The sequence below is a fragment of the Typopeltis vanoorti genome, chromosome 3, assembly GCF_054136105.1.
Source record: "Typopeltis vanoorti isolate ZY-2024b chromosome 3, IOZ_Tvanoo_1.0, whole genome shotgun sequence".
In the NCBI taxonomy this organism is placed as follows: domain Eukaryota; kingdom Metazoa; phylum Arthropoda; class Arachnida; order Uropygi; family Thelyphonidae; genus Typopeltis; species Typopeltis vanoorti.
Genome location: NC_143551.1, coordinates 122,240,950 through 122,266,842, shown reverse-complemented (window position 1 = coordinate 122,266,842; position 25,893 = coordinate 122,240,950). Strand labels below are relative to the sequence as shown.

At 36.7% G+C, this 25,893-nt stretch overlaps 1 protein-coding gene across 4 annotated transcripts in view; it reads left to right on the top strand.

Moving 5' to 3' along the window:
* Nucleotides 1-13,482, top strand: part of cdi (serine/threonine kinase) — a 276,437-nt gene extending 262,955 nt beyond the window's left edge. For 2 of the 4 annotated variants that reach the window (XM_090415955.1, XM_090415954.1), the window contains exons 10-12: nucleotides 2,989-3,172; nucleotides 3,299-4,344; nucleotides 12,802-13,482. In XM_090415955.1, the coding sequence (XP_090272081.1) occupies nucleotides 2,989-3,172; nucleotides 3,299-4,323 (1,209 nt within the window). In that variant the 3' untranslated portion in view covers nucleotides 4,324-4,344; nucleotides 12,802-13,482. The remainder of the gene's footprint in view (nucleotides 1-2,988; nucleotides 3,173-3,298; nucleotides 4,345-12,801) is intronic. The other 2 variants (XM_090415953.1, XM_090415956.1) reach the window with 2 other exon arrangements.
* Nucleotides 13,483-25,893: the final 12,411 nt, after the last annotated feature.

Genomic DNA, 25,893 nt, shown 5'->3' with positions numbered 1-25,893 from the left:
GGACGCACCCCCTTTTTTGTACACGTTTTTTAGGAAAAAAACTTTATCACTGAATATTATAATGAATTTACAGTATTTCAAATATAAAGTAATAAGTAGGTCTACTTTCAACAAATACATAATCTAACTAGGAAAGAGTACCCTCCTTTTAATCGTCAAAACCCAGAAATTCATCTCCAGAGCTAAATGAAGAGACACTTGAAACCTCTTCTAAATCAGAATCTGAGTCCTCATACAACAAATTGTCCTCTGTACCATCCAGTGCATTACTAATTCCACACTTCTTACTTCTTAAATGATTTAACCACTGTCTCAGTTTTCACAGCATCCCATGAAGCTTTGACCCACTCACAAACTTGAGGAAAGCTAGGCCTCTTCCTTCTCCCTGATGGCATAACCTCAAAATCTTAAGACTGCATCCAGCTATTCCACTTCTCCTTCATAAATCCCTTAAATGGTTTATTAATACAGACATCTCAAGGTTAAAGCTGACTAGTTAGACCTCCTGGAATTACAGATAACTGAGTTTTCAATTCCTTGAGTTTATTTGTAACATCGTCTGTTCTGTGAGAACGAAACCGATCCCATACTAGCATGGCAGGCTTCTTCAACAGGGCACCTAGACCAAATTTTATCTATCCATAACTTCATTCCTCCTCCATCCATCCAGCCTTTTGCATGAACATGTACAAACACTCCTTTAAGCAGTTTTTCTTTGGGTGGCGGCAATTTTGTCCCATCAGCACAGCAGGATAAAACAACCATGTAGTGAGTTTTTTTGTGCCCCGAAGTTTTAATAGTAACACATTTAGTGTGCCCTTGGAATCTACAGTTTTGTTTGAGGGCACATCAAAAGTCAGCAGAACCTCGTCCATGTTTCCTGTTTGCGCAAGTTCAAAATTTTTTCGTTTTCTTGCATTAATGATGAATCGATGAATTTCAATCATTTTTTCTTCGTATTCAGTTGGCATCTTTTGTGATATTTTTTGTTTTAGTCTGCATACATAGCTGGTTTCTCTTCATGAATCTTGAACACCATGATGTTGATCCAGTAAAGTTGGCGATCCCTCTGTTAGTGGCTATTGCTTTCGCTTGATGAATAATCATTTTTGTAGACACTGAAAGTCCCTCTTTTCTGTGGTCTAAAATCCAAGTGTTTAGTTCTGGCCATTTTGCAGTTCCACTTCATAGGTTATGTTTACTGTGAGTTGCTTTTTTTTAAATCCTCTTCCTGATTCTGCCAAGTTCTTATTTTCTCAGTTTGGGGTAGTCCAAAATACCTTTCTGCAGCCCTGTTTCCATGTTCTTTAGCATACACAATCACACGTAACTTGTATGCAATATTGTAACAATGCCGACGTTTTTCAGCCATAATTTGCCAAGAAAGTTAGAGAAAATTTAACGGCAGAAATTTATCACCGTTCACAACTGCGACAACAATTAGAAAGTTTAAACGAACAGGACACAGCTGTGATATCGTCGATGATAGCGCATGCGCATCCACTGAACTCTACATTGGTGTTTCTCAAAGTGTGGTACACATACCCCCGGGGGTAGATGAAAGGTCTTCAGGGGGTCCGTGTTAATTTTCAGCTATGCATCATTAATGCATAGAATAAAATTCAATGTATCCGTGAAGTTCGAGATCGTAAAACATTCCTATTGTATCACTGAATAAGCTACAGAGACATCTGCAGGCTGTGTAATATGTTTCTCAACAAACAGTGCAATTAGAGACAACTGGGATAAAAATGGCACTAACTAATGGTCACTCATTCTAAATAAGTTTTTCCTTTAGTTAGAAAGTGTTCATTATATGCATCATCAGTAAAGCCACAAAATTGGCTGGTAGCACTGTTTCAAACTGAGTGGTTTACCTGGAGGCCAATTAGAAATCTAGAATACTTGCCCATGTTTATAAGTTATATATTCTGTAAGCAAGTCATGGTTGATAGTGTAAATCATAATTATTGAGGAAAGAATCTTGAAAAGGTTTATTTTGGTTTCAAACTTATTCATGATAAAATATACTCACTGTCATAGTATCGTGAAATCAGTGGAATTTAATCAAAAGTATTAAACAACAAATATGCTGACTGTGAGGGGGTGGGGGGGAAAGAGACTTAAATAGTGCAGTATCAAGGAAACTTGTACCAAAGACAGGGTTCATCAACCACATTACTCACTTAATGGCACGAACATTACTTTGTTTGCATGGTCTACAGCAGGCGTGCCCACCTTCATTCTATATGAGGGCCAATATATGATGAGTGGTAGCGTCACAGGCCACACATTTTTAGACAGAACTTAAATAAAAATAAACTCTGCATTTTTTCAAGGCAATAGTTATATATATTGAATTATTATATTTGTTAAATCATTTTACTACTGGGAGAACAATATAAAATACTTGATTGATTTAAATATAAGTTAAATTAAATTTAATTACATATTTCTGTTTTTTTTACATGTAACACAACTTAATGAAAACGTGCGGCAACAAATTCATCAAAGTCGATTTTCAACGATGATGACGATATTCGTAACAAATTTTTAAAAGTCATCAGGCAGTCGGCTTCTTTGTGATGATTGTTGACTAATTGTTTCCATCATCAGAAATAATGAATATAACTAGTATATCAATCAGAAATCTGCAGTCAAAACTAATAGCTAAATTGACAATATATATAATTTAATATAGTTTTTATCCTGGCACGGGCCTGCTGTTGGCTACCTATGGTCTACAGTATGGTTATTTTGTATTTTATCTACCTTCTGAATTGGTTTCAAACCAAGACAAAACTTTTATAACCTTTTTCCTCAGATTTATATTTCTTTGTTAAAGTATCACACCTGTTTTGCTAATATAAGCCATTTCAATAAGATAAGTTTCTAAAACAGATTTCTTTCAGGAACTTATCAAAAAAGATTGGCATCCATAAACAAATGATTTAATATTTATTTATATTCTTATTTTTGATCCATCAGATTGATCCATCTTGCCGTCCATCTTTCAAAGAGTGTATAAACACTTTAGAAAACATGATTTCAGGCTGTACAGGTGCTGAAGAAATACTTGGTAAAGGTGGACATTCATTTCCTTCCAGTGTTAATGGAGGTTATTATTCTCAAGGGGATGCTTCTGATGGAATCAAAAGTGTCCAGGCAATTTGTAAGTCTTTGTTGTGTGTGTGTGTCTGTTTACATATAAAGGCATAAGATCTTGATATTTCAATTTGATAAAAAAAGTAGATAATATGCTATATTTATGTGTTAAATTTTTGTTCTTTTACTTTAGTTACCCATTGGCGGAGAAGAATGGAGGATGATGAAATGGAAGCTATACGTGATAATAAAAAAGGAATCAAATCCAATGGGGTTGTTATGAAAGAAGCAGCTGTTACTCCTAAAGATATTGGAGAAGCTATATCTCAAGGTGATCCCCACTACAGAAGAAATAATACTTCTCATAATCCTTTTGCCTCATTATCATGCTTCAAAGGTGGACAAAAAATACTTGATAAATTAGGAAAGGATAATGAGGAACTATCTCCTTCATGCTCATTTGAATTGCCTTCTCCATCAAGTTGTTTAACTCCACCTGGTACCCCAGTTACTCCAGATGACAATTTTCATTCTACAAGCTCGGGAAAAGGAGCAATATTTAGGCGGCAGCCTTCTCACTCCCTTCCTGCCTCTCCTACTTTACTACGAAGGACTTTGGTCAGAATGCACAGTGCCCGGTCAGATATATCAGCAGAAATGGCTATATCTCCACATTCAGTCTCTCCAGAGTTGCCATCCTCCCCTCCATCACTCTCATCTTTAGAAAATGATGATAATCCATTCCTCAGTTGCAGCTCCGTCCAGTCTGACCCAAATTATGATATAGATTGTCAAGAGAATGATAGGGAGGAGAGGCCCATCCAGTCACCACCATTGTTCAAATTAACACCACCCATAGAGACACAAGACTTTCATTCTTCCTGCAGTGCCAAACTGAATTGTTCCTCCTGTGAGTCAGAACTCTGTAAATTGGAAGAAAATGCATTGTGTGACTTCTTGCCACCATTGCGAGGTTGTGAAAACAATGCTGACTATATATCATTCAGTAAAATTATGTATGCTAAAAACAGTATAAATAGTTCAGATGGTGGCATTTTTCAAACTTCTAGTCCTGCTGGAAGGAAAAGACCTCTGTCCTTCCATTCTGATGACTCAGACTGTTGTGAAGCAAGTTCCTTTGCTACAAGTAAAGATAATTCCAAAGTTGAAGAGCTTCGTAATATTTTATCCTCTTCAGAGAGCAGCTTAAAAAAGTGAACAAGCATAGATAATGTGAAGGTAAGAAAAAAAAATTAATAGTTATGAAGACAATGAAACTGAATTTTAATTTGCATGTTTTATTTGGAATTGAAACAGAATTGAATTATTTACATTTGAGTTCAGTTTTAAGTAAAGTGTAAAGCACTTATCTCCACTTCTATTAATAATATATTCCACATTATTAAGAAAACTGGTATTAAACCTGATGTTCAAATAGAGAGCATTAAATATAGTTCTTTACTCTGTGCAGATTTTATTTCCTGAAATCTTCCCCACGTTTTGATGTGTCTTTTAACTAAATTATGTAATTATTGTAATAAATGTGATATGCAAATACCCATCCCTAATTACTCTTATTTAATTTAGGGTATTGATTAAATAAATAAACAGTTATTGTAACAAATTGATATGAAAATAAGTGGGGAAAAACCAAAAAACAACTGTTTCTAGTAGTGAACTTATAGAATAGGTTACAGCTTAGCTCTTTATGCACAATTCTTAGTGAAGATGGCAAATAAAATATGGATTATAGATCATAGAACAAATAAGAGTAGTGTGGTAGGAAACCATATAAATAAATTTTTATGGAGCAAGAAAGAAAAGCCAAAAGATCAAACTAGCAGTATGCATGACAGTGTTCAACATCATTTTAATTATTATTATTATTACGTAACACCTCCAGGGAGTCCAAAGACTCATCAAGGGAGGGTACCCACTCTACAACTCTGTCTCCACCACTCAATCCGCTAACTACAACGAGCTGCAACTACCATCATCATCTACATCCGTGCCCACGGCAGGATTCAAACCCGCAGCCTTTTGGCTGAAGAGCAGATACGCTGTCCACTCGGCCAACCGGGCTGGCATTCATCTAAGATCAATTAATATAATGGATCTTAGATGAATTTTAAAACATTTGATCAAAGACCACAGATATTGAGAGGAATGAGCAAATAGCATGAATATTAAGACTAAAAATATCAGAAAACATCTATATATTTTATTCAAGAATGCATAAGCAGAGTTAATCTAAGTTGGTATGATATGATCACTTAAACAGAATGGAAAATCAGCAAAAACTGGTGTTTCTAGCAAAGACAGCAGGAAAAGGAAGCAAGATTTATAGATTAATTTCCTTGCTAAGTGCTCCTGAAAAATTTCTGAAAGGCATACTTTGTTTTGTTTTGATCTCAAAAAAAAAAAAAAAAAAAAAAAAATGATAGTTATTCAAAACACTAAAATCTGATAAGTGACGAAGCCGCGGTTAGAATTCAAAGGATCTAGAGGAATATGGTTAGACAATAAATCAGGTGGAAGACAGGAGTTATACTTCATCTCCACTGCTTTTTATAGTTTATAGGTACCACATCTTTAAGGAAAGTTGTATTAATCTTGATATTCAAATATAAGATATTAAAATTAGCTCTTTACTTAATGCAGATTACTAGCAGCCAAGAAGTGAAATGCAGGAAACCACAAGGAATAACTACCTGCATTTCACTTCTTGGCTGCCAGTAATCTACTGAGTAAAACATTAAGCTAGCTCTGCTGTCAACAGCCAGTACACCTTTAATTCTGGCACAAATTTAATTCACTACCTATGCTTCAGCCTGTGAGCCATCTGTCTCTGCTCACTTTTACTCATTATTATTATTATCATCATCATCATCAACAGGCCTCCATGGAGTCAAGGGACTCACCGTAGGAGGATCCGCTCTCACGTGCACAGCTCATCGTACCCCAACTTAAATGCATTCACTGTCCCCGTAATCACTACACTCTCAGGCAATGCATTCCAATCATCCCCCACTCTCCATACAAAAAATCTACTCTTCGCCTTCTTGCTCACACCCACCTTATACAGCTTCCAGGGATGGCCCTCATTCTTCCCCTGTCTCTAGATAGTCTATGTGAAAAATTTCATTCACACTAATCTGGTAATTACCCCTTACCAACTTATACTTCACGATCATGTCTTCCTTCCATCCACTAGGCTCTGTAATTTGCATTCTCTCAGTCTGTCCTCACATTCCAGAGACCAGAAACCAACCCAGTCAATCTTCCTTTTGAAAACCTGGCAATCAAATCTGTGGCCTGATAAAAATGCATGTTTCTCCTTCATTTTAGGGAACCACATTTCTTTTGCTTCATATATGAGTAGGTAATGTGTGGTTCAGCAGCAGTGATCACCTTATCTGATGATCATACAGTTAGCAAGGGAGTGGCATATTCACTAGCTGATAGATTCTCCACTACGGCAATCATTTGCAAAAATGGACCAACCAGGAATGAGAAGCAACTCTAAGTAGAATCTGTAATTTTCAGGCAAGCATGGTGTCCACTGCATATTATGGATTGCTATTGTAATTGGTTGTAGCCTGCAACAAGTCCTTTCATTTGGCACTTAAGTACATTAGTATAACATGAGATTAATCATGTGTTTCAGTATTTGGTAGTGTGTTTCAACCATCATCTTAATTATCCATGAATACCCTTTGCCAGTGAGCAGAAGCCTTCATGGACAGACCACAAATGTATCCTGTGCAAAATACAGCACTCAATATTTCATTTCAGAAGCAAATATCAGTACTGACCCCAAATAGTACTCATTTGAGAAAGAGAATAGAGACTGTAAAGTTGTAGATTTCATTTTTTTTTGTTCTTCTGTGGTTTTGAACGTATTCATTTATTAAAATACTCATGCAACTGGAATTTGCAGTTATGCAGCTTTAATGTTAAGCATCTGTACTTATTTAATGTTGGATTTTACAGAGATGGAAATGTAATGCTAGCCATTCAGATTGATTCTTAAGCTTTATCATTGTTAAACTGAAACTAACTGAGCTACAGCAGATTTAGTGTAGTGTTTTGGGGTCTAGTAATATTATACTTGCCTCCATAGCTCGGTTAGTTTCACTGAAGCCCTTTGGTTGGAAAGATCTGAATTTGAATTCAGTCTATGATGCAAAGAAGTTTTTTCAGCGATTTTCAGTCAAAGGTGAGTTGGCCTCATACAGAAGTGAAGAGTTTTTTCTCATGAAAATTAGTTTTTCATCCCTCAAAACAGGCAAACTGACTCTGTGAACATGCATATCTACAGACATAGAATACTATTAGACAAGGAGGGCAACAGGAAACTACCTTGTTCTATAATAAGTCTCTAGTAATGAAACATTCCTATCCCACCAACCATTTGGGGAAACACACACAACAGTATGCTAAAAATTTGGTCATTCTTTGCCACTGTAACTGCTGTGCTAATAAAGGTCTCATTAATGTGAATCTTATTAACTCCAGTTTTAAGTTATTCCAAGACTAACAAACATAGCACAATGCACTTTATTGTCTAGGTTGCTAATATAATTTATATAGATGTAGATGATCACTTTAGGGATAACAAGACAAGGATATGACAACTGATAAGTTAATCATTTCATATGAAAATGAGAAGTTTTTTTATCTTGCAAAACAGACAAACATTGGACACTACCAGACGTACTAGCCTTGTGGTTTTAATTGTAATTACAGCCAAGGCTACAAAGACTGGATTATGCTCCAGCTGGTATCATATTAGTGATTCTTGACTGTCTTATATTAAAATTTGATTTGGATTCATATCTTCCATTTCTGTGCCAGTTTTTTTAATATATGACTATATCAACAGTGCCACTAATCATTGTAGGAACAAGTAGGGTTCATATACTCAGAGGTTGCTTGATCAGATTTTCAGTTTAAGACAAATGTCAATTTATTTAATGGTATTAATTCTCTTTATCCAACACAAGAATAATAAGAAAATAATTATTTATTTAGCTTATTTGCTGATATTTCACTGGTATTATATCTAACATCTTTAGAGCACAAAAACAGCTTGTCACAGTACATAAACAGCAACAATTTAGTTAACAGTGGAACTAGTTTAAAAGATTGTAACAGACAATGCAATGAATTAAAGTGGGGGGGGGGGTATTAATTTGGTTTTAAAACGACTGTCTGCCAGATTTTTTGTAATTTGATACAGCCATACTTGTTGAGGTTTTGGGAATGTTTTAAAGCTGTTGCCGATTCCAAAAACAATCTGACTTATGACTTCTGTATAGCATGTATCCAATGGAATGGTCTGGTAGTCCTGACTTGCCATAACAATAGTGCCGAATGCATTTTGTACGTTTTCCAATGTGGATGTCAACAGTTCTTCCTCTCTGTCCATAGTAAACCAGGTCACAAGTACTTCATACACTCCTGGATGTGATAAAGGAGTTTGTCATTAGGTGAACGGAATCAGCAGCAGCTTTAAAAACATTCCCCAAACCTCAACTAGTATGACTGTATCAATTTACCAGAGGTCTGGGAGACAGTCATTTAAAGATCAAATTGATACTTTTTTCTCCCCTCTCTTTATCCAACAATAGATGGTGCCAATTAGGACTTTAGTTCTTTGTGTTGTCTGTTAAAATTTTTTAAACTAGTCCCACTGTTAACTAAATTATTGCTGTTCGTGTACTGATAAACTGTTTCTGGACTCTGAAGATTCTGGATATAATATCAGCAAATATTTTTTTTTATTATATAAAAGACTCATCACGGGAGGTCGGTACTCTCTCATGCAAAAGGATCATCAAACCATGCTTAAACCCATTCACAGTTTCTGTACTCAAGATATTTCAGGCAATGTATTTCACTTGCCATCATTCTCCATAAAAGGGACCTGCTTTTCACTCCCCTGCTCACACCCTCCTTATACAACTTACAGGGATGGCTTTTGGTTCTACCCTTGCCTCCCTCTACTCTGCGAAATATTTTCTCCATATTAATCTGAAAACAACCCCTCACCAACTTATATGTCTCAATCATATTCCCTCATATTGGACATTCCATAGACCTGACACTAACTTAGTAAACCTTCTCTGGACCCTCTCCAATATATCCTCATCCCTCTGAAAACCAGGCAGTCAAATCTGTGTGCAATAGTCCTTATATGTCCTGATCAAAGCTTTATACAAGGGAACCATAACCTCTTTGCTTCTGCATGTCATAATCTATTGGAGTATTCTTACAGCATTTAGCAATGTGATCTCTAAACTTCATGTTTCTGTTCACCATCACTCCCAGATCGCTCATCTCCACCTCCTTTAAAGTTTCTCCATTAATTGTATACTCTGCATCCCAACCTTATCTACTAAATTTCAAGCCCTTGCACTTTGCAACATTAAACTGAGAGCTCCACTCACATAGTCTATTCAGATTCTCTACTTCTCATAGCTTTCCCAACTTTGCAGCATCGGCAAACTGCTGCACATATCCAGTTAAGCTGGTCCCAATGTCATTAATGTAAACAATAATGGTCCCAAAACAGATTCCCTGTGACACACCACTAATGACCTTCCTCTTTTGGGATACCACTCCTCCATATGCAGCCTGCTGATACCTGTCTGAGAGCCAATCAACTATCCAACTCACTAGTTAGCTTGTCATGTGGTAGTCTATCAAAGACCTTTGAAAAATCCAAGTACACCATATATACATCTCCTTTATCGAGTGAATTTGTCACTTTGTTGTAATACATAAGCAGATTGCTAAAGCATGACCTTCCCCTAACAAAACCATTCTGACCATAAAGAATACCGCTATTATCAACCCATTTCTGAATGCTAGTCTTCACCAACTTCTCAGATACCTTAACAACACTCCAGACACACATGTTGAGCTATAATTTGTAGCCTGTTTTATCCTCTTCCTTAGTGAAGTGGAACAATTTTTCCCAACTTCCCTACCTTTGGGACCTGTCCTGTTGCACAACTTGCTGTTAAACTTATTAACAGCAAGTTTACTTAATTCCTCATATACTTCCTGCTCATTTGCCATCAGTTCCTCCATCACCATACTCTCTATACCTCCATCTTCTCCTGATGTTGCCTTCACAAGGATGAAATACATTAATTAACAGATCATCGAATACTTCAACTATATGTTCCTCCCTGGTTATCAATCTGCCAGCATCATCAACTAGCATCATTCTCCCATAGTCATTTTTTCTTCTGCTTGCCACATGTCAAAATAACTCACTAGAATTTTTTTTTTTTTTTTAACTTGATTGGCTAATTTCTTCTCATACTACACTTTTGCCGCCTTTACAAACTAGGTTCACTTTTCTGGCCTCTCTCTGCACTCTTTATGCAGCTGATCATTACCAACATTGGTATTGTTTCCTCCATAATGCCTTTTTTCCTCTTCTTCTAGATTTTGCACTTAATTTCTTTATTCATCTATTTTACTCCTGCCTTGTTTAGCTTTTTCACCTTTGGAACACATTCAGACATTGCTTCTGTTAAATAGCTTCTGATTAATGCTCACACAGCATCTATATCCTTCTCACTCAACTCCTCTTTCCACACTGCAGCTTCCAGGTTTCTCCTAAGTTTTCCATAATCACTAGTCTTTTAATTCCACATTCTTGTGTTATGAATTAAAACCATTAAATAAATTGACATAACTGCCAACATGTAAGCCCTTCTACTTGTTTACAACAAGTAGTTGTGAAATCATAGGAATATAATAAGGATCTATATATAAGTTTTGTGGATTTGGAAAAAGCATATAACAAGGTGCCAAGAGAAAAATTCTTCAAAATGCTACAGTTGTATGGTGTAAATGGGACATTATATGAAGCAGTGTATAGTCTCTATTTAAGCTGTAAGTCAGCTTAGAATTGAAAGAGGTACAGGAAGATGGTTTGATATTAAATCAGGTGTGACAAGGATGCGCATTATCTCCACTGTTATTCATTATCTATATGGATCACATTATGAAGGAAAGTGGTATTAAATCTGATATCAAAATTGGTAATGTTAATCTTAGCTGTCTCTATGCAGATGTTATATATACTCTTATATCAATCCAGTACATTTCTCAGGAATTCATAACCTAAAAATAGTTAAACATTTCAACTATTCAGGCAGGTTTTAGTGAAGATGGCAAATTAAATATGGAAATAGACAACAAAATAAGCAAAGTTGGTATAGTAGGGAGTTAACTGAATAAATTTTATGGAACAATTATGAAAGAAATTAGTCAAAATACTAAAGTAGCAGAATTGAAAGAGGTACAGGAAGATGGTTTGATATTAAATCAGGTGTGACAAGGATGCGCATTATCTCCACTATTATTCATTATCTATATGGATCACATTATGAAGGAAAGTGGTATTAAATCTGATATCAAAATTGGTAATGTTAATCTTAGCTGTCTCTATGCAGATGTTATATATACTCTTATATCAATCCAGTACATTTCTCAGGAATTCATAACCTAAAAAAAGTTAAACATTTCAACTATTCAGGCAGGTTTTAGTGAAGATGGCAAATTAAATATGGAAATAGACAACAAAATAAGCAAAGTTGGTATAGTAGGGAGTTAACTGAATAAATTTTATGGAACAATTATGAAAGAAATTAGTCAAAATACTAAAGTAGCAGCATCTAACATAGTGTTCTTATGGATCTGAGAGCTAGGTTAGAAATAAAACAGTTGATCTAAAACTAGAGACCACAGATATTAGAGTTTTGAGAAAAATTAAGGGAGTGAATAGATGACATTGTGAGCAGAATCATTAAAAACAGAAGATATCCGAAAGTAACTCGACAATGTTATCATTCAGGAATGTGTTGAACTGAAGTAATCAGGTGATATGGCGAATTAAACAGAATGGGTAAGTTCAGATATGTTTAGCAAAACAAGTGGTTGATGCTAAGATGATAGGAAAAATATGCAGAGAAAGAAGACCAAGATGTAAGTTGTTTAATGCAGCTACAAGTGCTTTAGAAGATCAAATTATAAGTTCTGAAGGCATTGGATTATTGACAGATAAGACTAATTTGGAGGAAAATTGTCAATATAAAGTTAGTAATAATGTAGAGTTTTTATTCTATCATATTATTCTGTCCATTGAGAGTACGTATCAGGAATATAAGATAAAAGGCCAAATTACTCGTACTTGCATAGTTAATTATCTCCTCTCCAAATACTGTCAGTAGCACCCTTAAATTAAATTCATTAGAATTTAACACAAAATTCAAAAAAAATTTGTGCTATCAAATACAACATATGATGAACTGACAACAAATCACAAACCAGTCTTCTCCAGACATGACTGGATGCCTTTTGATTAAACTTCACATACTGACATTTTGAATAGTCAGCACTTCCTGTTGTGAACTCGGACGTAACAGACAACAGCAAGCCAGTTCTTAATTTATGAACATGTCAAAAGCATGCTGCTGCTTATACATTTCATGGATGAAAATCAATTGGACCTGACCTCTCTCTCTCTCTGTTTATTTCAGAATATAGTGTACATCTTGATGCAAGTAAATGGTATAGCTAGTTTCTCTTTTATAAACTTTAAATTGATTAATTTAATTTTTAATGTATTTATTTAATTATTTATATTCTCATTTATATTATTTATTTTTGCAGGCTGCCAATTCTTATCATCATTCTACTTGTTCATCTTGTACAGAAAAATGAAAATATCTTCTTTATATAGTTTTATGGTTGCATTGTGTGATTGTTTCTACAAAATCCAGTATTATTACTAGTCTAGAGGACAGTGTGCTGTCACAGTTTGCTTACATTAACCGAGAATTAAAAAAAAAGGAAAGAAAGAAAAGAAATTTTTAAAAGTGCATTATAGATTGTATCCAAGAACACCCAAATTATTTTCAGGGTTACCTTACCTGCTCATTACTTGTACAGAAATATTTTAGTCCTGTATATATAACTAGAAAAGCTAGCAAATAGAAGGGAAAAAAATTAAGATTACATTTATGCCTTAAAAAATAGTGTAGATATTCATTCAACCATCCCTGCCCTCCCTTTCCTCTGAGTTTTCCAAAAATTATGACTTATGGTGTAGTAAATATGTACATCTTTAATTAGAAATGCCGAAGAAAAATGAATATTTTATTTATAATTTTTCTTGTTTTTAATTTTGACAAGCAGATTAATGTATTTCTGTTTCATGCCCAGCTATTGTTTGTACTGTGAGAAAAGAAAAGTTATTAAAATCAAAGTATGTAATAAAAAAATAAGGACATTTGTTATTATGTACTGATAAAGTTGTGTTACGGAAAATTTTATTCCATTCATATCAGTAGGTAAAAGATGAATCAAATCATATCCAAAAATTAAATGACCTTGTTCTACATTTCAAAATGGTTCTTATTTAATGTAATTTCCTCAACTATAGTAGTAAAAAAATAAACCAATTACATTTTTAGCACGCTATGAAACAGCATTAAATGTATCACAGTAAGAGAAAACAACCAGCTCAGTATTTACTGAGCTTTATTAGACATCCAATTACAAAATCTTCTTTGCCACCAGTAATAAACTATGAAATTTGCTAAAATATAAAACTTCAATAATGCCATCAGATATTCTGTTAATGTGTTCAAGGAGAGGTATGATAAATTGTGTGGATAGATTGGGTCTCCCATGATGAGTCTTCGGACTCCATGGAGGTGCCTGTATAATAATAATATTCACCAGAAGTAATCACTTGTGTTGTGGTTAGTTATATGCAGACTTTTGTGAAGAATGGATATATGTGGAATTATAAGCTTAGTGATTATGACAAGCTTGGCAGACAGCTTGAGGCTATAACATGGAACGAGGAGTTGAGCAGTAAGGAAATAAATGCTGCATGGGAACTAACAAAGAAATACATAACAGCATAAATGTGTGAATGTATTCCGAAGGGGCTGAATAAGGTAGATGTAAAATGGATGAATGTGGAGCTTAAGCATAAAATCTGAAAAAAGAAAATACTTTGGAGGAAGTACAAGGTGAATAATAGTAATAATCAGTCACATGAAAAGTATAAAGAAAAAGCCAGGAGAGTGACTCCGTTAGTTAGGAAAAAAGTAGAGTATGAGCAGAAATTTGCAAATTAGGCAAAGAAAAACCCTAGAGGTTTTTAAGGTATGTGGCAAGGAGAAAGAGGAATGATCATGGTAAGATGAAATTAATGGACGAAAGTGGTAGAATGGTAACTGCTGTTGTTGAGGTATTCAGTATCTATTTATAAGCGTGTTTCATCCTGCTAAGGTGGAATCATGAGGAACTTAAGTGTAGAGGACATAGGAGGAAAATGGCTTAATTATGAGTGAGCAGGAGGTATTTGAGGAAATAAATAACCTTGATGTCAATAAGGTGATAGGATTTGATGACATATCACTACGCATCTTAAGGGAATTGGCAGTAGCATTGCCATGCCTGTTTAATAAAAGTCTTACAACAGCACAGGTTCCAAGGGAGTGGAAGGAGGGTAAAATGGTTCCACTGCATAAAGGTGGTGATAAGGCTGTAGCTTCAAATTATAGGCTGGTCTGTATATTTGGAGTTGTGGTGAAGGTATACTGGAGAGATTGGTGAGAAGTAGGATACAGAAATGGGTTGATAACAGCAGAATTATCTGTGGTTATCAGCATGGATTTGTTAGGGGGAGATCATGGAGATCTTAACTTACGTACTATAACAAGGTGACAAATATCTTGGGCACGGGAGATGCATATACAGTGGTGTACCTGGATTTTGCAAAGGCTTTTGATAGACTGCCACATGACAAGCTCTTATATAAATTGAAATAGATGGGAATGGATAACAGACTTCTGAGTTTGATCAGTGACTGGCTGTCAGATAGGTATCAGAAAGTTGTATATGGAGTGCAGTATCCCAAAAAAGAAAGGTCACTAGTAGTGTGCCACAGGGGTCAGTTTTGGGGCCATTGTCGTTCAATTTGAATGTTAATCAGATTGGAATGGGTTTAACTAGTAATGTGCAACTGTTTGCAGATGATGCAAAACGGAGGAGAGCAATGCAGAGTCGAGCAGATCTTATAACCTTACAAGAGGACTTGAATAGATTGCATGAATGGGCAGGTAAACGGAACTGTCAGTTCAGTGTTGCAAAGTGTAAGGTTTTAAGATTTGGTAAGCGACGGTGGGATGCAAAGTATACACTTGGTGGGGAAACTATAAAGGAAGTAGAGGAGATGAGAGAACTAGGAGTAATGGTGGACAAGGACCCGAGATTCAGGGGCCACATTGCAAAAGTTGTGAAGACGTCACATCGGATAATGACAATAATGTGGTGACCCTGACATGCAGAAATAGAGAGGTTATGATACCACTGTATAATGCCTTGATCAGATCTCATATGGCTTATTGTGCACAAATTTGGTTTCATGGTGACATGGATATGTTGGAAAAGGTCTAGAGATGATTCACAAAGGTGGTTTGTGGAACAAATTGGGGTGCAATGCCAAAATCCTTGAAACTACTTGCACTACACTAATAAGACCAATAATGGAATATGCAGCACCTACTGGTCACCTTCGGCCTCATCGGTAAAGGAAAAATTAGAAAAATACAAGCAAAAGCATCCAAGATTATCACTGGTGCGGTCTCATCCACTAACAACATCAAAGCCCAACAAGAATGTGGGCTCAACCTGCTGGAGGACAGATGAAAATTTGCCACCATAAAATTCATAAATAATATCAGAAGCTACCAAAGCAGTAGCTTCTGATATTATTTATGAATTTAAGGCCCCCGTTGTTTTCGCCAGGGAACCAGGGCGAACAGCGAAAAGTCAGCTACTGGAACAAATTTGAAAATAAACCCCAACTCAACATCACCAGAGTTAAAGATCGGTACTATCAACGTAAGAAGCCTGAATGGCAAAGAAATGGAGCTAGCTGAGGAATTAGATAAGTACCAGATCGACATAATAGGGGTGACTGAAACAAAAAAGACCAAAACTGGCGAGATCTTTCTGAGCAATAAATACAAAATGTTATATTCAGGCAATCACAATCAAGGAAAAGAAGGAGTAGCCATAGTATTCAACACAAAATATGAGGCTAATCTTATTGAATGGCAGTCAGTCTCAAGTAGAGTAATGTGGGCAAATATGAGAATGGGAAACTGGACAATGAGACTTATTTGTGCCTATGGTCCCACAGAAGGTTCTACTAAGGTAGAAGTGGAGGAATTTTTTGAGGCTTTAGAAAAAGCAACTGACACAATGAAAAATGAAAAGTTGGTCCTTGTTGGGGATCTAAATAGCAGAGTAGGAAATGATTGTGAGACATACAAAAATATTTTGGGAAAATTTGGAGGAAAGAGCAAAGCTAATAATAATGGCAAATATCTGTTGGATTTCTGCTCAGGACATGGACTAGTTATTACTAACAGCATGTTCCAACATAAAAATGTGCACAAATTCACATGGAGAGAAGAGGCTAGGAATAAGAAAAGTCTCATTGACTATGTTATTGTTGATAGTGATGTTTTCTCCCTGGTGCAGGACACCAGAGTGTACAGAGGATTTGAAATTGGAAGTGATCACTATTTAGTCTTGAGCAGGATAAAATTGAATTTCATATTGAAAAGAATAACATGTAAGAAAATTTTAAAGCGAATAAAAGTTGAGCAGCTCTCAGATGTGAGCTGTAGACTAAAATACACAAAGATTATTGAAGGAAAAATGAAAGAGTTTGAGAACAGGAATCAAACCTTGGAGATTCATTGGCAAACTCTGAAGAAAACATTGATTGATTCTGCCAGAGAGGCATGTGGTGAGGTTGTTTGTAAGGATAAAAAAAAATCAGAACTCCCTGGTGGACACAGGAGGTAAAAGAGGCAGTGAGAAAGATGAGTCCTGAGAAAGATTAGAGGCATGAACAGATGGCATCAATGGCAGTATCATTAAAAACGAGGATATTAGGAAAGAACTTGACATTGTCAGCATCCAGGAATGCATTGGCAGAGCTAATCTCAGGTGGTATGGTCACTTAAATAGAATGGGAGAGGAAAGATTAGCAAAACAAGTGTTCTCTGCCAGGTTGGCAGGAAAACGACCGAGAGGAAGACCAAGATATAGGTGGATTGATATGGTACAAAGTGCTTTAGACGATAGAAATATAAGAGCTGATAATATTGGAGTGTTGACAAGTAACAGACTGATTTGGAGGAAAATTGTAGATAGGAAATTAATAATGATGTAATTTTTTTCATGTAGTACTATCATATCCTGTACACCCCTTGAGGGTGCATGGCAGGAATTTGATGATGATGATGATGTGAGCTACCAAAGCGATCATATCTCCCTAAAAACTTATGAACATTGGAATCAAAAATGCAGACTTCATAGATCATCAACTTTACAATATGTTGACACTATCAGGAAAGAAGCAGGTCTTGATCAGCTAAATGCCTACATAAACAAAGAACCTCTATTTTCCAGTCCTTTACTACCTCATAAATCTAAACCTTACCAATCTCTGTACAAAAAAATCAAAAGAAATGCTCAAAGAAAAAGGCCCAACTACTATCAACTTTCTTTCATCCTACAAATAGGTTATTATTTGTTATACCGATGGATCATCAGAACCCAATATGATTAAGTACTGTCTGGCAATTACAGCAGCCTTGCAAGGCTGCTGTAATTGCCAGACAGTACTCCAATCAATCTCCTGGAGTACGGTTCCACCAATGCGATATACTGCTGCTGTTCTTTTCACCCCAAAGTGCATAACCTTACACTTTGCCACATTAAACTGACATCCATTTTTCCTAGCCCAGTCTTCAACTATCCAAATCATCCTGTAAAATTTTGACATCCTGTGCACTCATAATTGCTCTACCCAACTTTGCATCATCAGCAAACAATTGAACACTTCCTCTCAAATCCTTTCCAATTGATGAACAAATTGAAAAGCATTGGTCCAAGAACAGAGCCCTGTGGCACTCCACTAGTCACAAGACGTCTTTTTGACTCCACTCCCGAATAAACCACTCTCTGGTATCTCTCCTTCAACCACCCTCCTATCCATCTTACCAACCCTATATCTATCCCTATCTGCTCCAGTTTACTGATTAGGGTTCCATGTGGTATCCTGTCAAAGGCCTTGGCAAGGTCCAGTAGTATCACTGTAAACCCATTACCCCTATCCAGTTCAGCCGTCACTGTGTTATAAAACGTGAGCAAGTTATTGAGGCATGATCTACCCTTCACAAAACCATGTTGTCCCCCATACAATATCCCATTTTCATCTATCCAATCCTGTATTCTTTTCTTGACTAATTTCTCTAAGACCTTGACAATGATTCCTGATATGCTAATCGGTCGGTAATTTACAACAGCAGTCTTGGAACCACCTTTATGCAGTGGAACTATTTTCCCCTCCTTCCACCCGCTCGGGACTAAACCAGACCCGAGACTCAGATTAAACAAAATGCTCAAGGGTACTGACAATTCTTTAGCTGCTTCTTGTACTACACGAGCTGGTATACCATCCAATCCCACAGATGTATTGACATTGAGGTTATGCAATAGACTACTCACCTCCACTTCATTCACCACAATTCCCGTATAATCTACTGGTTTATTTGTTTCTGCAATGTCACCACCTGGATGATATATTCTTGCAAAGTGCTCACTCAGTACCTCGGCTATCTCAACTGATTCAGTTACCTCCCTACCATCGGCATTCTTTAAAATCATTCTGCCATGTACATTTTTCCTTTTACTTGCTACATATCTAAAAAATTGTTTAGGATTCTCTTTAGCCTGCATGGGCAATGTTCTTTCGTAATCCTTTTTTGCTTTTCTTACCACGGTCGTCACCCTTCTGGCCTGCGCTTTATACCATTCATGTGCCTGCCGGTCACCTTTCTCCTTAAATTCCATCCATAGTTGTTTCTTTTTTGCAGCTTAATGGTGTTATTCATCCATTTAACCCCTACTTGATTTATTATTCGGACTCTAGGTATACAGTCAGCCATTGCTTCATGCAAGCACTTCCTAACTACCTCCCATGCACTATCAACTTCTAGTCCTTACAGTTGTACATGCCATGGCACTGAGCCAATCAAACTCCTAAGCTTGTCATACTTTCCCGCCCGATAATTCCACATGTACCCTGTCTTAATTGAAAATTCTAAACCTTTAGCCACCTCACAAGTCAAGACCCTATGATCACTCTCACCGATTGGTGGCAATGTGGTCATATTTGTTACAGCCAAATCCTCAGATGTAATTACTAGGTCAAGCACTCTTTGACCCCTAGTATTTTCCATTACATGCTGTTGCAGATAGTTATCCCTTAATAACCGCATAAAATCCAATTCCTTCCTCCCGTGTGTCCTCTCCTCACTCCAATCAATGCGACCATAGTTGAAATCTCCCATAATAATCACCCTCCTTCCACTCATTTCTTCTATTTGCTTGTGCATACTGTCACCACCATCTTTTCCATCACCTGGTCTATAGCAGCACCCAATTGTATATTTAGTTCTGCTAGCCACAATCTCACACCAAATGGCCTCAAATGTGCTCTTTTCTCAATTCTGCAATTCAACTTCTATTCTCCTTGGCTGTACCTCATCAGCTATCATCAACAATACTCCTTCCCCCATTTTATTCTCTCTGTCATTCCTGAACACACTATATCCATCACATTCAATCCCACTAACTATATCATCTACAGTCAGCCATGTTTCACTAATACCAATAACCTGTGGTCTGGAAGTGCCAACCATGGCCAAAAACTCTTCCTTCTTGTTCCTAATACTCCTAGTATTAGTGTACATGAATTTAAGACCCCCATTAGCCCCAACCCTACCTTGATACCTTATATTAACTATCCCACTCTGGTTTGTTGTCCTTATTTGCTCTAGCTTATTATATTCATTCTTACATTCAACTGCCTCCCTAAGGACTGTATATCTACTCCCCCCCCTAACAAATCTAGTTTCCCTGAATTTGCACATCCACTACATTCAAGAACACTCTCTCAAGTCTTCTTACACCATAACCATTCAAATGCAGGCCAAATCCATCTTATATAGATCCTTTCGTCCATCAAACTAACTCCACAAATTCCACACCACTCGTCATACATAATCCACGCATAAAGTCATTCGCAATTATGGCCTCCTTTTAAACATTTCACTGTCATACCGCGGCAAAAGATTAATCATTCTAACTCTCTCACTCTTTTCTTTTGCTACCTCAAACAATTCATTCAGGTCTTCTATCATTTCCATTTTATCTCCTTTCAAATCATTCGTACCTGCCACAACAATCATTTCTTTCACCCTTTCCTTTTGCTCTCTAATAGACTCAGTTACATCCTTTATGGTCGCACCAGGTTGGTACGATTTTGTCAAATCCTCTACTAACACACCTCATACTAACGAGTCTCCATATAGCACTCTATCCTTCATTTTGTTCATGTTCACATTCATACGCCTATTTTTCCTGTCATACCTTTTATTACTGGTTGGTTCATTCAGTCGACTTTTGTTCATGCACTCTAGCTGCTGTTTTGCCCTTTCTATCGCACCATTCAACAACGCGATCTCACTCAATGCATCTATCTCATCTTTGTTATTCTCTGAGAAACCATTAATACTATCATTCACATTTTCTACATTCACACTCTCATAATTCTCATGTACAACCTTGCCGTTTCTTGTCATATCGCTATTTTCTTCATTCTGAAGTTTGACAAAATTATCACACTCATGATCCGAAATACACTTCATTCCTCATTCTCCCTACATTTTCTACACACATTCAATCCTTTATTATCATCTATCCACACTCCGACCGCACTTCGCAAAGCGTACATTTTACAGCTAGTACACTGACTCATTTCTTTTATACTACCGTTCTTTGATAAAGATGGCGAACCATCATTACTGGCAGCCATTTTTCTTCGTACAGGTGCCATAATTATTGCAACGTGTTTTATCAAATAATAAGTTATAACACACAAATAGACGCACTAAAATACGCAAGGCAAACAAAACCACGCAATATTAAGTAATTTTATCAACGATAACTGAAAATAATACTTATCTTATCAGGAGCTTGCACGAACACTACACACTACCAACCATACAGAAGATGAAACTATACAAGAATTAAATACTCGCCGAACAGACCAATATTTTGAAAATATTATTAGAACTGCAAAAGAAGTAGTAAACGATCTTAATATTGATCCTATTTTTCAAGACATTCCCAAAATAACAAAAATGTTTGGTTACGAAGCATCAGATGAGACAACTAAACAAAATTTCTTCGCGATTTTAGACACGATAATAACTTCAGTCACGGAAAGATTCATAATCTTAAAACAACATAGCGGGGACTTTAAAGTTATAAGAGACACTAGCAAATTAAAAGATTGGAGCGAGGAAGAATTAATGAAACATTGTAAAGATTTGCACTTAAAACTGTGCTCCCATCAAGATTCCAACAATCGCGATATTTATGGTATGACTTTATTTGAGGAATTAAAAACTTTGCAATGTTTTTATTGAAAAGAGACGGCTCCTAAGGATGTTTTAAATTATATATATGAAAATAAATTAACTGACACGTTTCCGAATACTGCGATTGTGATGCGTATTTATTTAACATTACCAATATCCGTAGCATCAGGGGAAAGAAGTTTTTCAAAACTAAAACTAATAAAAAATTATTTGCAGTCAACAATGTCTGGAGAGCGTCTAACGGATTTATCAATTATATCAATTGAAAATAATATTATGGATTCATTAGACATTAAAGATATTAAAAATGTTGTGGCAGCTAAAGCAAGACTGATAAATATGTAAAATAAATCTACATTTATCCTAATTATTATATATAGTTGAAAGCATATCTCCAAATTATCTTTATGTAATATTTCTTTCAGCAAAAAAAAAAAAAAAATTCAGCTAACGCCTTTATATTCCCGTATACGGGGAGTAGGCGAGGCCATTTAGCCCTATCTAGCTTTTGGAGACTGAGTGGGCAGTTCAATCTCTACTGGTACCAATCAGGGATAGATGGCCCAATGTTATCACTATTTAAGCGGTACACAGTGAAGAGAAACGGCTCAGTGCCGCCATCTCATGATCCCTGACCCTAACACAATATATATTTAATGTCTGAAATAATGTGGGTTCTACGGTCGATTTTCTTGAGTTTACGGGACGAAAAACCCGCTTGCCCGTGCCAGAGATCGACTAACTCGGAAACCGGTCGAAAAAAGGCTTAGAAAAATTTCCTCTAGTTGCTGACTAGACTCGAAACCAAGTCTTCCTTCGTGTGGCCAAGCGCCGTGGCTGGCAAACGCCACATCCACTGAGCTACACACGCTCTTTTTTTAAAAAAATCAGCTAATGCCTTTTTATTCCGTACACGGGGAGCAGGCGAGGCCATTGAGCCCTATTTTTTATTTATTTATTTATATATATATATATATATATATTTCAAAAAATAGATTTAATGACTCCAAGACCGATTTTACATATAAAGATTTTAATATCATTAAAATCTTTATATGTTTTCTCGGTCTTGGAGTCATTAAATCTATTTTTTGAAATGTATAACAACCGAGTAAAAACTAATCGCCACATATATATATATATATATATATAGAGAGAGAGAGAGAGAGAGAGAGCCTGTGTAGCTCATTCGATGTGGCCGCACGAAGGAAGACTTGGTTTCGAGTCTAGTCGGCAACTAGAGGAAATTTTTCTAAGCCTTTTTTCGACCGGTTCCCGAGTTAGTCGATCTCTGGCACGGGCAAGCGGGTTTTTCGTCCCGTAAACTCAAGAAAATCGACCGTAGAACCCACATTATTTCAGACATTAAATATGTTGTGTTAGGGTGAGGGACCACGAGATGGCGGCACATTTGAGCCGACTCTCTTCACTGTGTACCGCTTAATTAGTGATAGCCTTGGGCCATCTATCTCTGATTGGTACCAGTGGAGATTGAACTGCCCACTCAGTCTCCAAAAGTTAGATAGGGCTAAATGTCCTCGCCTACTCCCGTATACGGGAATAAAAAGGCGTTAGCTGATTTTTTTTATTAATGATATTATTATTATTATTTTAACGGTGTCTCCATGGAGTCAAAAGACTCATCGAAGGAGACCCGACACTGACACACTAACCATTATTTACACAATACCTGTCATACCTCTCCTTAAATTCATTCACAGTTGAAGCATTCACACCCACCTCTGGCAAAGCATTCCACCCATTCACAACCCTCCAAGTAAAAAATCTAGTCCTAACACCCTTATTAACCACACTCTTAAACAATCTCCAGGGATGGTCCCTCGTTCTCTCACATCCTGCACTGGTCTTAAGAATATCATCAGTATAAATCCTGTAAAATTCCTTTAACAATTTAAATACCTCTATCATATCTCATCTCCATCTATCAGCTAGTTTTTGGAGCCCACAGATCATCATAGGGAACATCCCACAGACGTGCAACAATCTTTGTAACCCGGCTCTGAATCCTCTCCACCATTTCAAAAATATAAACATTTTTGAAAAGTTTTATTAAAAATTCCTTATTAATGAATTTTAGTGATTACAATGTTCTACTATTGTTAAATAAAATTTATTTTTATGTATGCACATAAACTGTTTTGTACTTTTAACAAAGTAAAATTTTTCGAAAACTTTTTTCATGGAAGGGGAGCTGAAAAAGGTTTTGCACAAGGGCGCCTCCTACCCATGGCGTGGCACTAGACCTCCCAAAGAAAAGCGCATTCTAAGTTCGAGTCTAGAGAAGTTTGACATCCCCTCTTCAAAAGTTACAGTTAAAACATCCATCTACTATTTTGGAAATAAACGGCATAGCAAATTATGATATATAAAAATTAAAAAAATATTCGGTATATATATATATATATAGAAATCCGCTAATGCCTTTTATTCCCCCCCCATAGGGAGTAGGAAAGATGAGCCCTATCCATTTTTTTTTTTTTTTTGAGACAGAATGAGGGGGAAGTTCAATCTCCACTTGTTGCCAATGAGGGGATGCACCAAGACTATCACTAATTATATATAAATGGCATCCGATGAAGAGAGGTAGGGCACAAAATATCGCTATCTCGTCTCAATGCTAACCATATCTGTCTGAAATAGTGTGGGTTCTTGGATCGATTTTTCTTGAAAAGTCCACTTGCCCATGTCAGAGATCGATTAATTTGGCAGCTGATTTGAAGAAAGGCTTAGAAAAAGTTCGATTCTAGACGGCCACTAGATTCAAACTTTTAAGCACTCTTTCTGAAGGTTGCCTTGTGTTTTGGAAGCACATCCAGTGAGCCGCACAGGTGGTAAGATCCAAATTTAAATTACTGCTGATGAATACATTTGAAACGTTTACCTGAGAATTCCTCTTCTAATTTTTCAGAATACGAAGTGTAATTTTCAAGTTCAATCTAAAACCAGACTGATAGTCACCCAGCGTTTTTTCTATGAAAGGCTGAAATTTAGTTGCTAGAATCCTTGCAAATCACTGCTAACAGTGATACTCTGTAATGTTGGTGCAGAGACTTGTCATCTTTCTTATGGATAGGGAAGATAATAGCAGTATTCCCTTCCGTAGGCATAGACTCAAAAAAAAAAAAAAATCAGCTAACACCTTTTTGTTCCCGCATAATATAGTAGACTAGGCCGTTTTAGCCTTATCTAACTTTTGGAGACTGAGTGGGCAGTTCAATCTCCACTGGTAGCCAATCAGATATAGCTGGCCCAAGGCTATCGCTAATTAATCGGTACGCAGGGAAGATGGCTAATAAGTGCCACCATCTCATGATCCCTAACCCTTGCACAGTATTTTAATGTCTGAAAATAGCGATAGCGAGGGCTCGATGGCCAAATTTCTTACGTTTCCGGGAGAAAAATACCCGCTTGCCCATGCCAGAGATCGACTAACTCGGGAACCGGTCGAGAAAAGGCTTAGAAAATGTTCCTCTAGTCGGCGACTAGATTCGAACCAATCTTTCGTCGTGCGGTCAAGCGTCGTAGAGTGCAAACGCAACTTCTACTGAACTACACAGGCTGTTTCACATACTCTGACAAGCACTCACGAATTTGGATTAACACGTTCGCTGCCACGCTACTTTGGCATGGTCTGTTCCCCTACGCCGAGCAGTTTTACTTCTTCAAGGTCAGTACGATAATCTCGTTACCGGAGGTAAACGTCCTACGAGTATACTCGTAGTTGGCTTGTTGAGAATACAGTTTTGAAGCTAGCCCCACAAGCCAAGCATTTTCACTTCTTCAAGGTCACTACAATAATCTCGTTCCCGGCGGTAAGCGTCCTACGAGTATACTCATAGCTGGCTTGTGAAGCAGGTTTACCCACTGCGAGTATACTCGTAGTTGGCAGCGAACGTGTTAATAGTGATTTCTCAGCATATTTTCATAGCTCGACTGGTATTACGTCTTCACTAGGTGCTTTATTATTTTTCGTTCTCTTTAGGGCTAATTCCCTAATAAGGTGGGCAGAATATTTTGAAGATCTTCAAAATATTCTGCCCACCTTCTCAAAATGTCCTCCTTTCCACCAAGCAAGTAACCCTCACGGTTTCTGCAGAAAGTTGTGGGTTGAAATCCACCTTTAATTTCCTATATCTTATTATATACTTTCTTGATTTCGCCAATATTTTTCAAAATATAAATTTCATTTAGCCTGGTC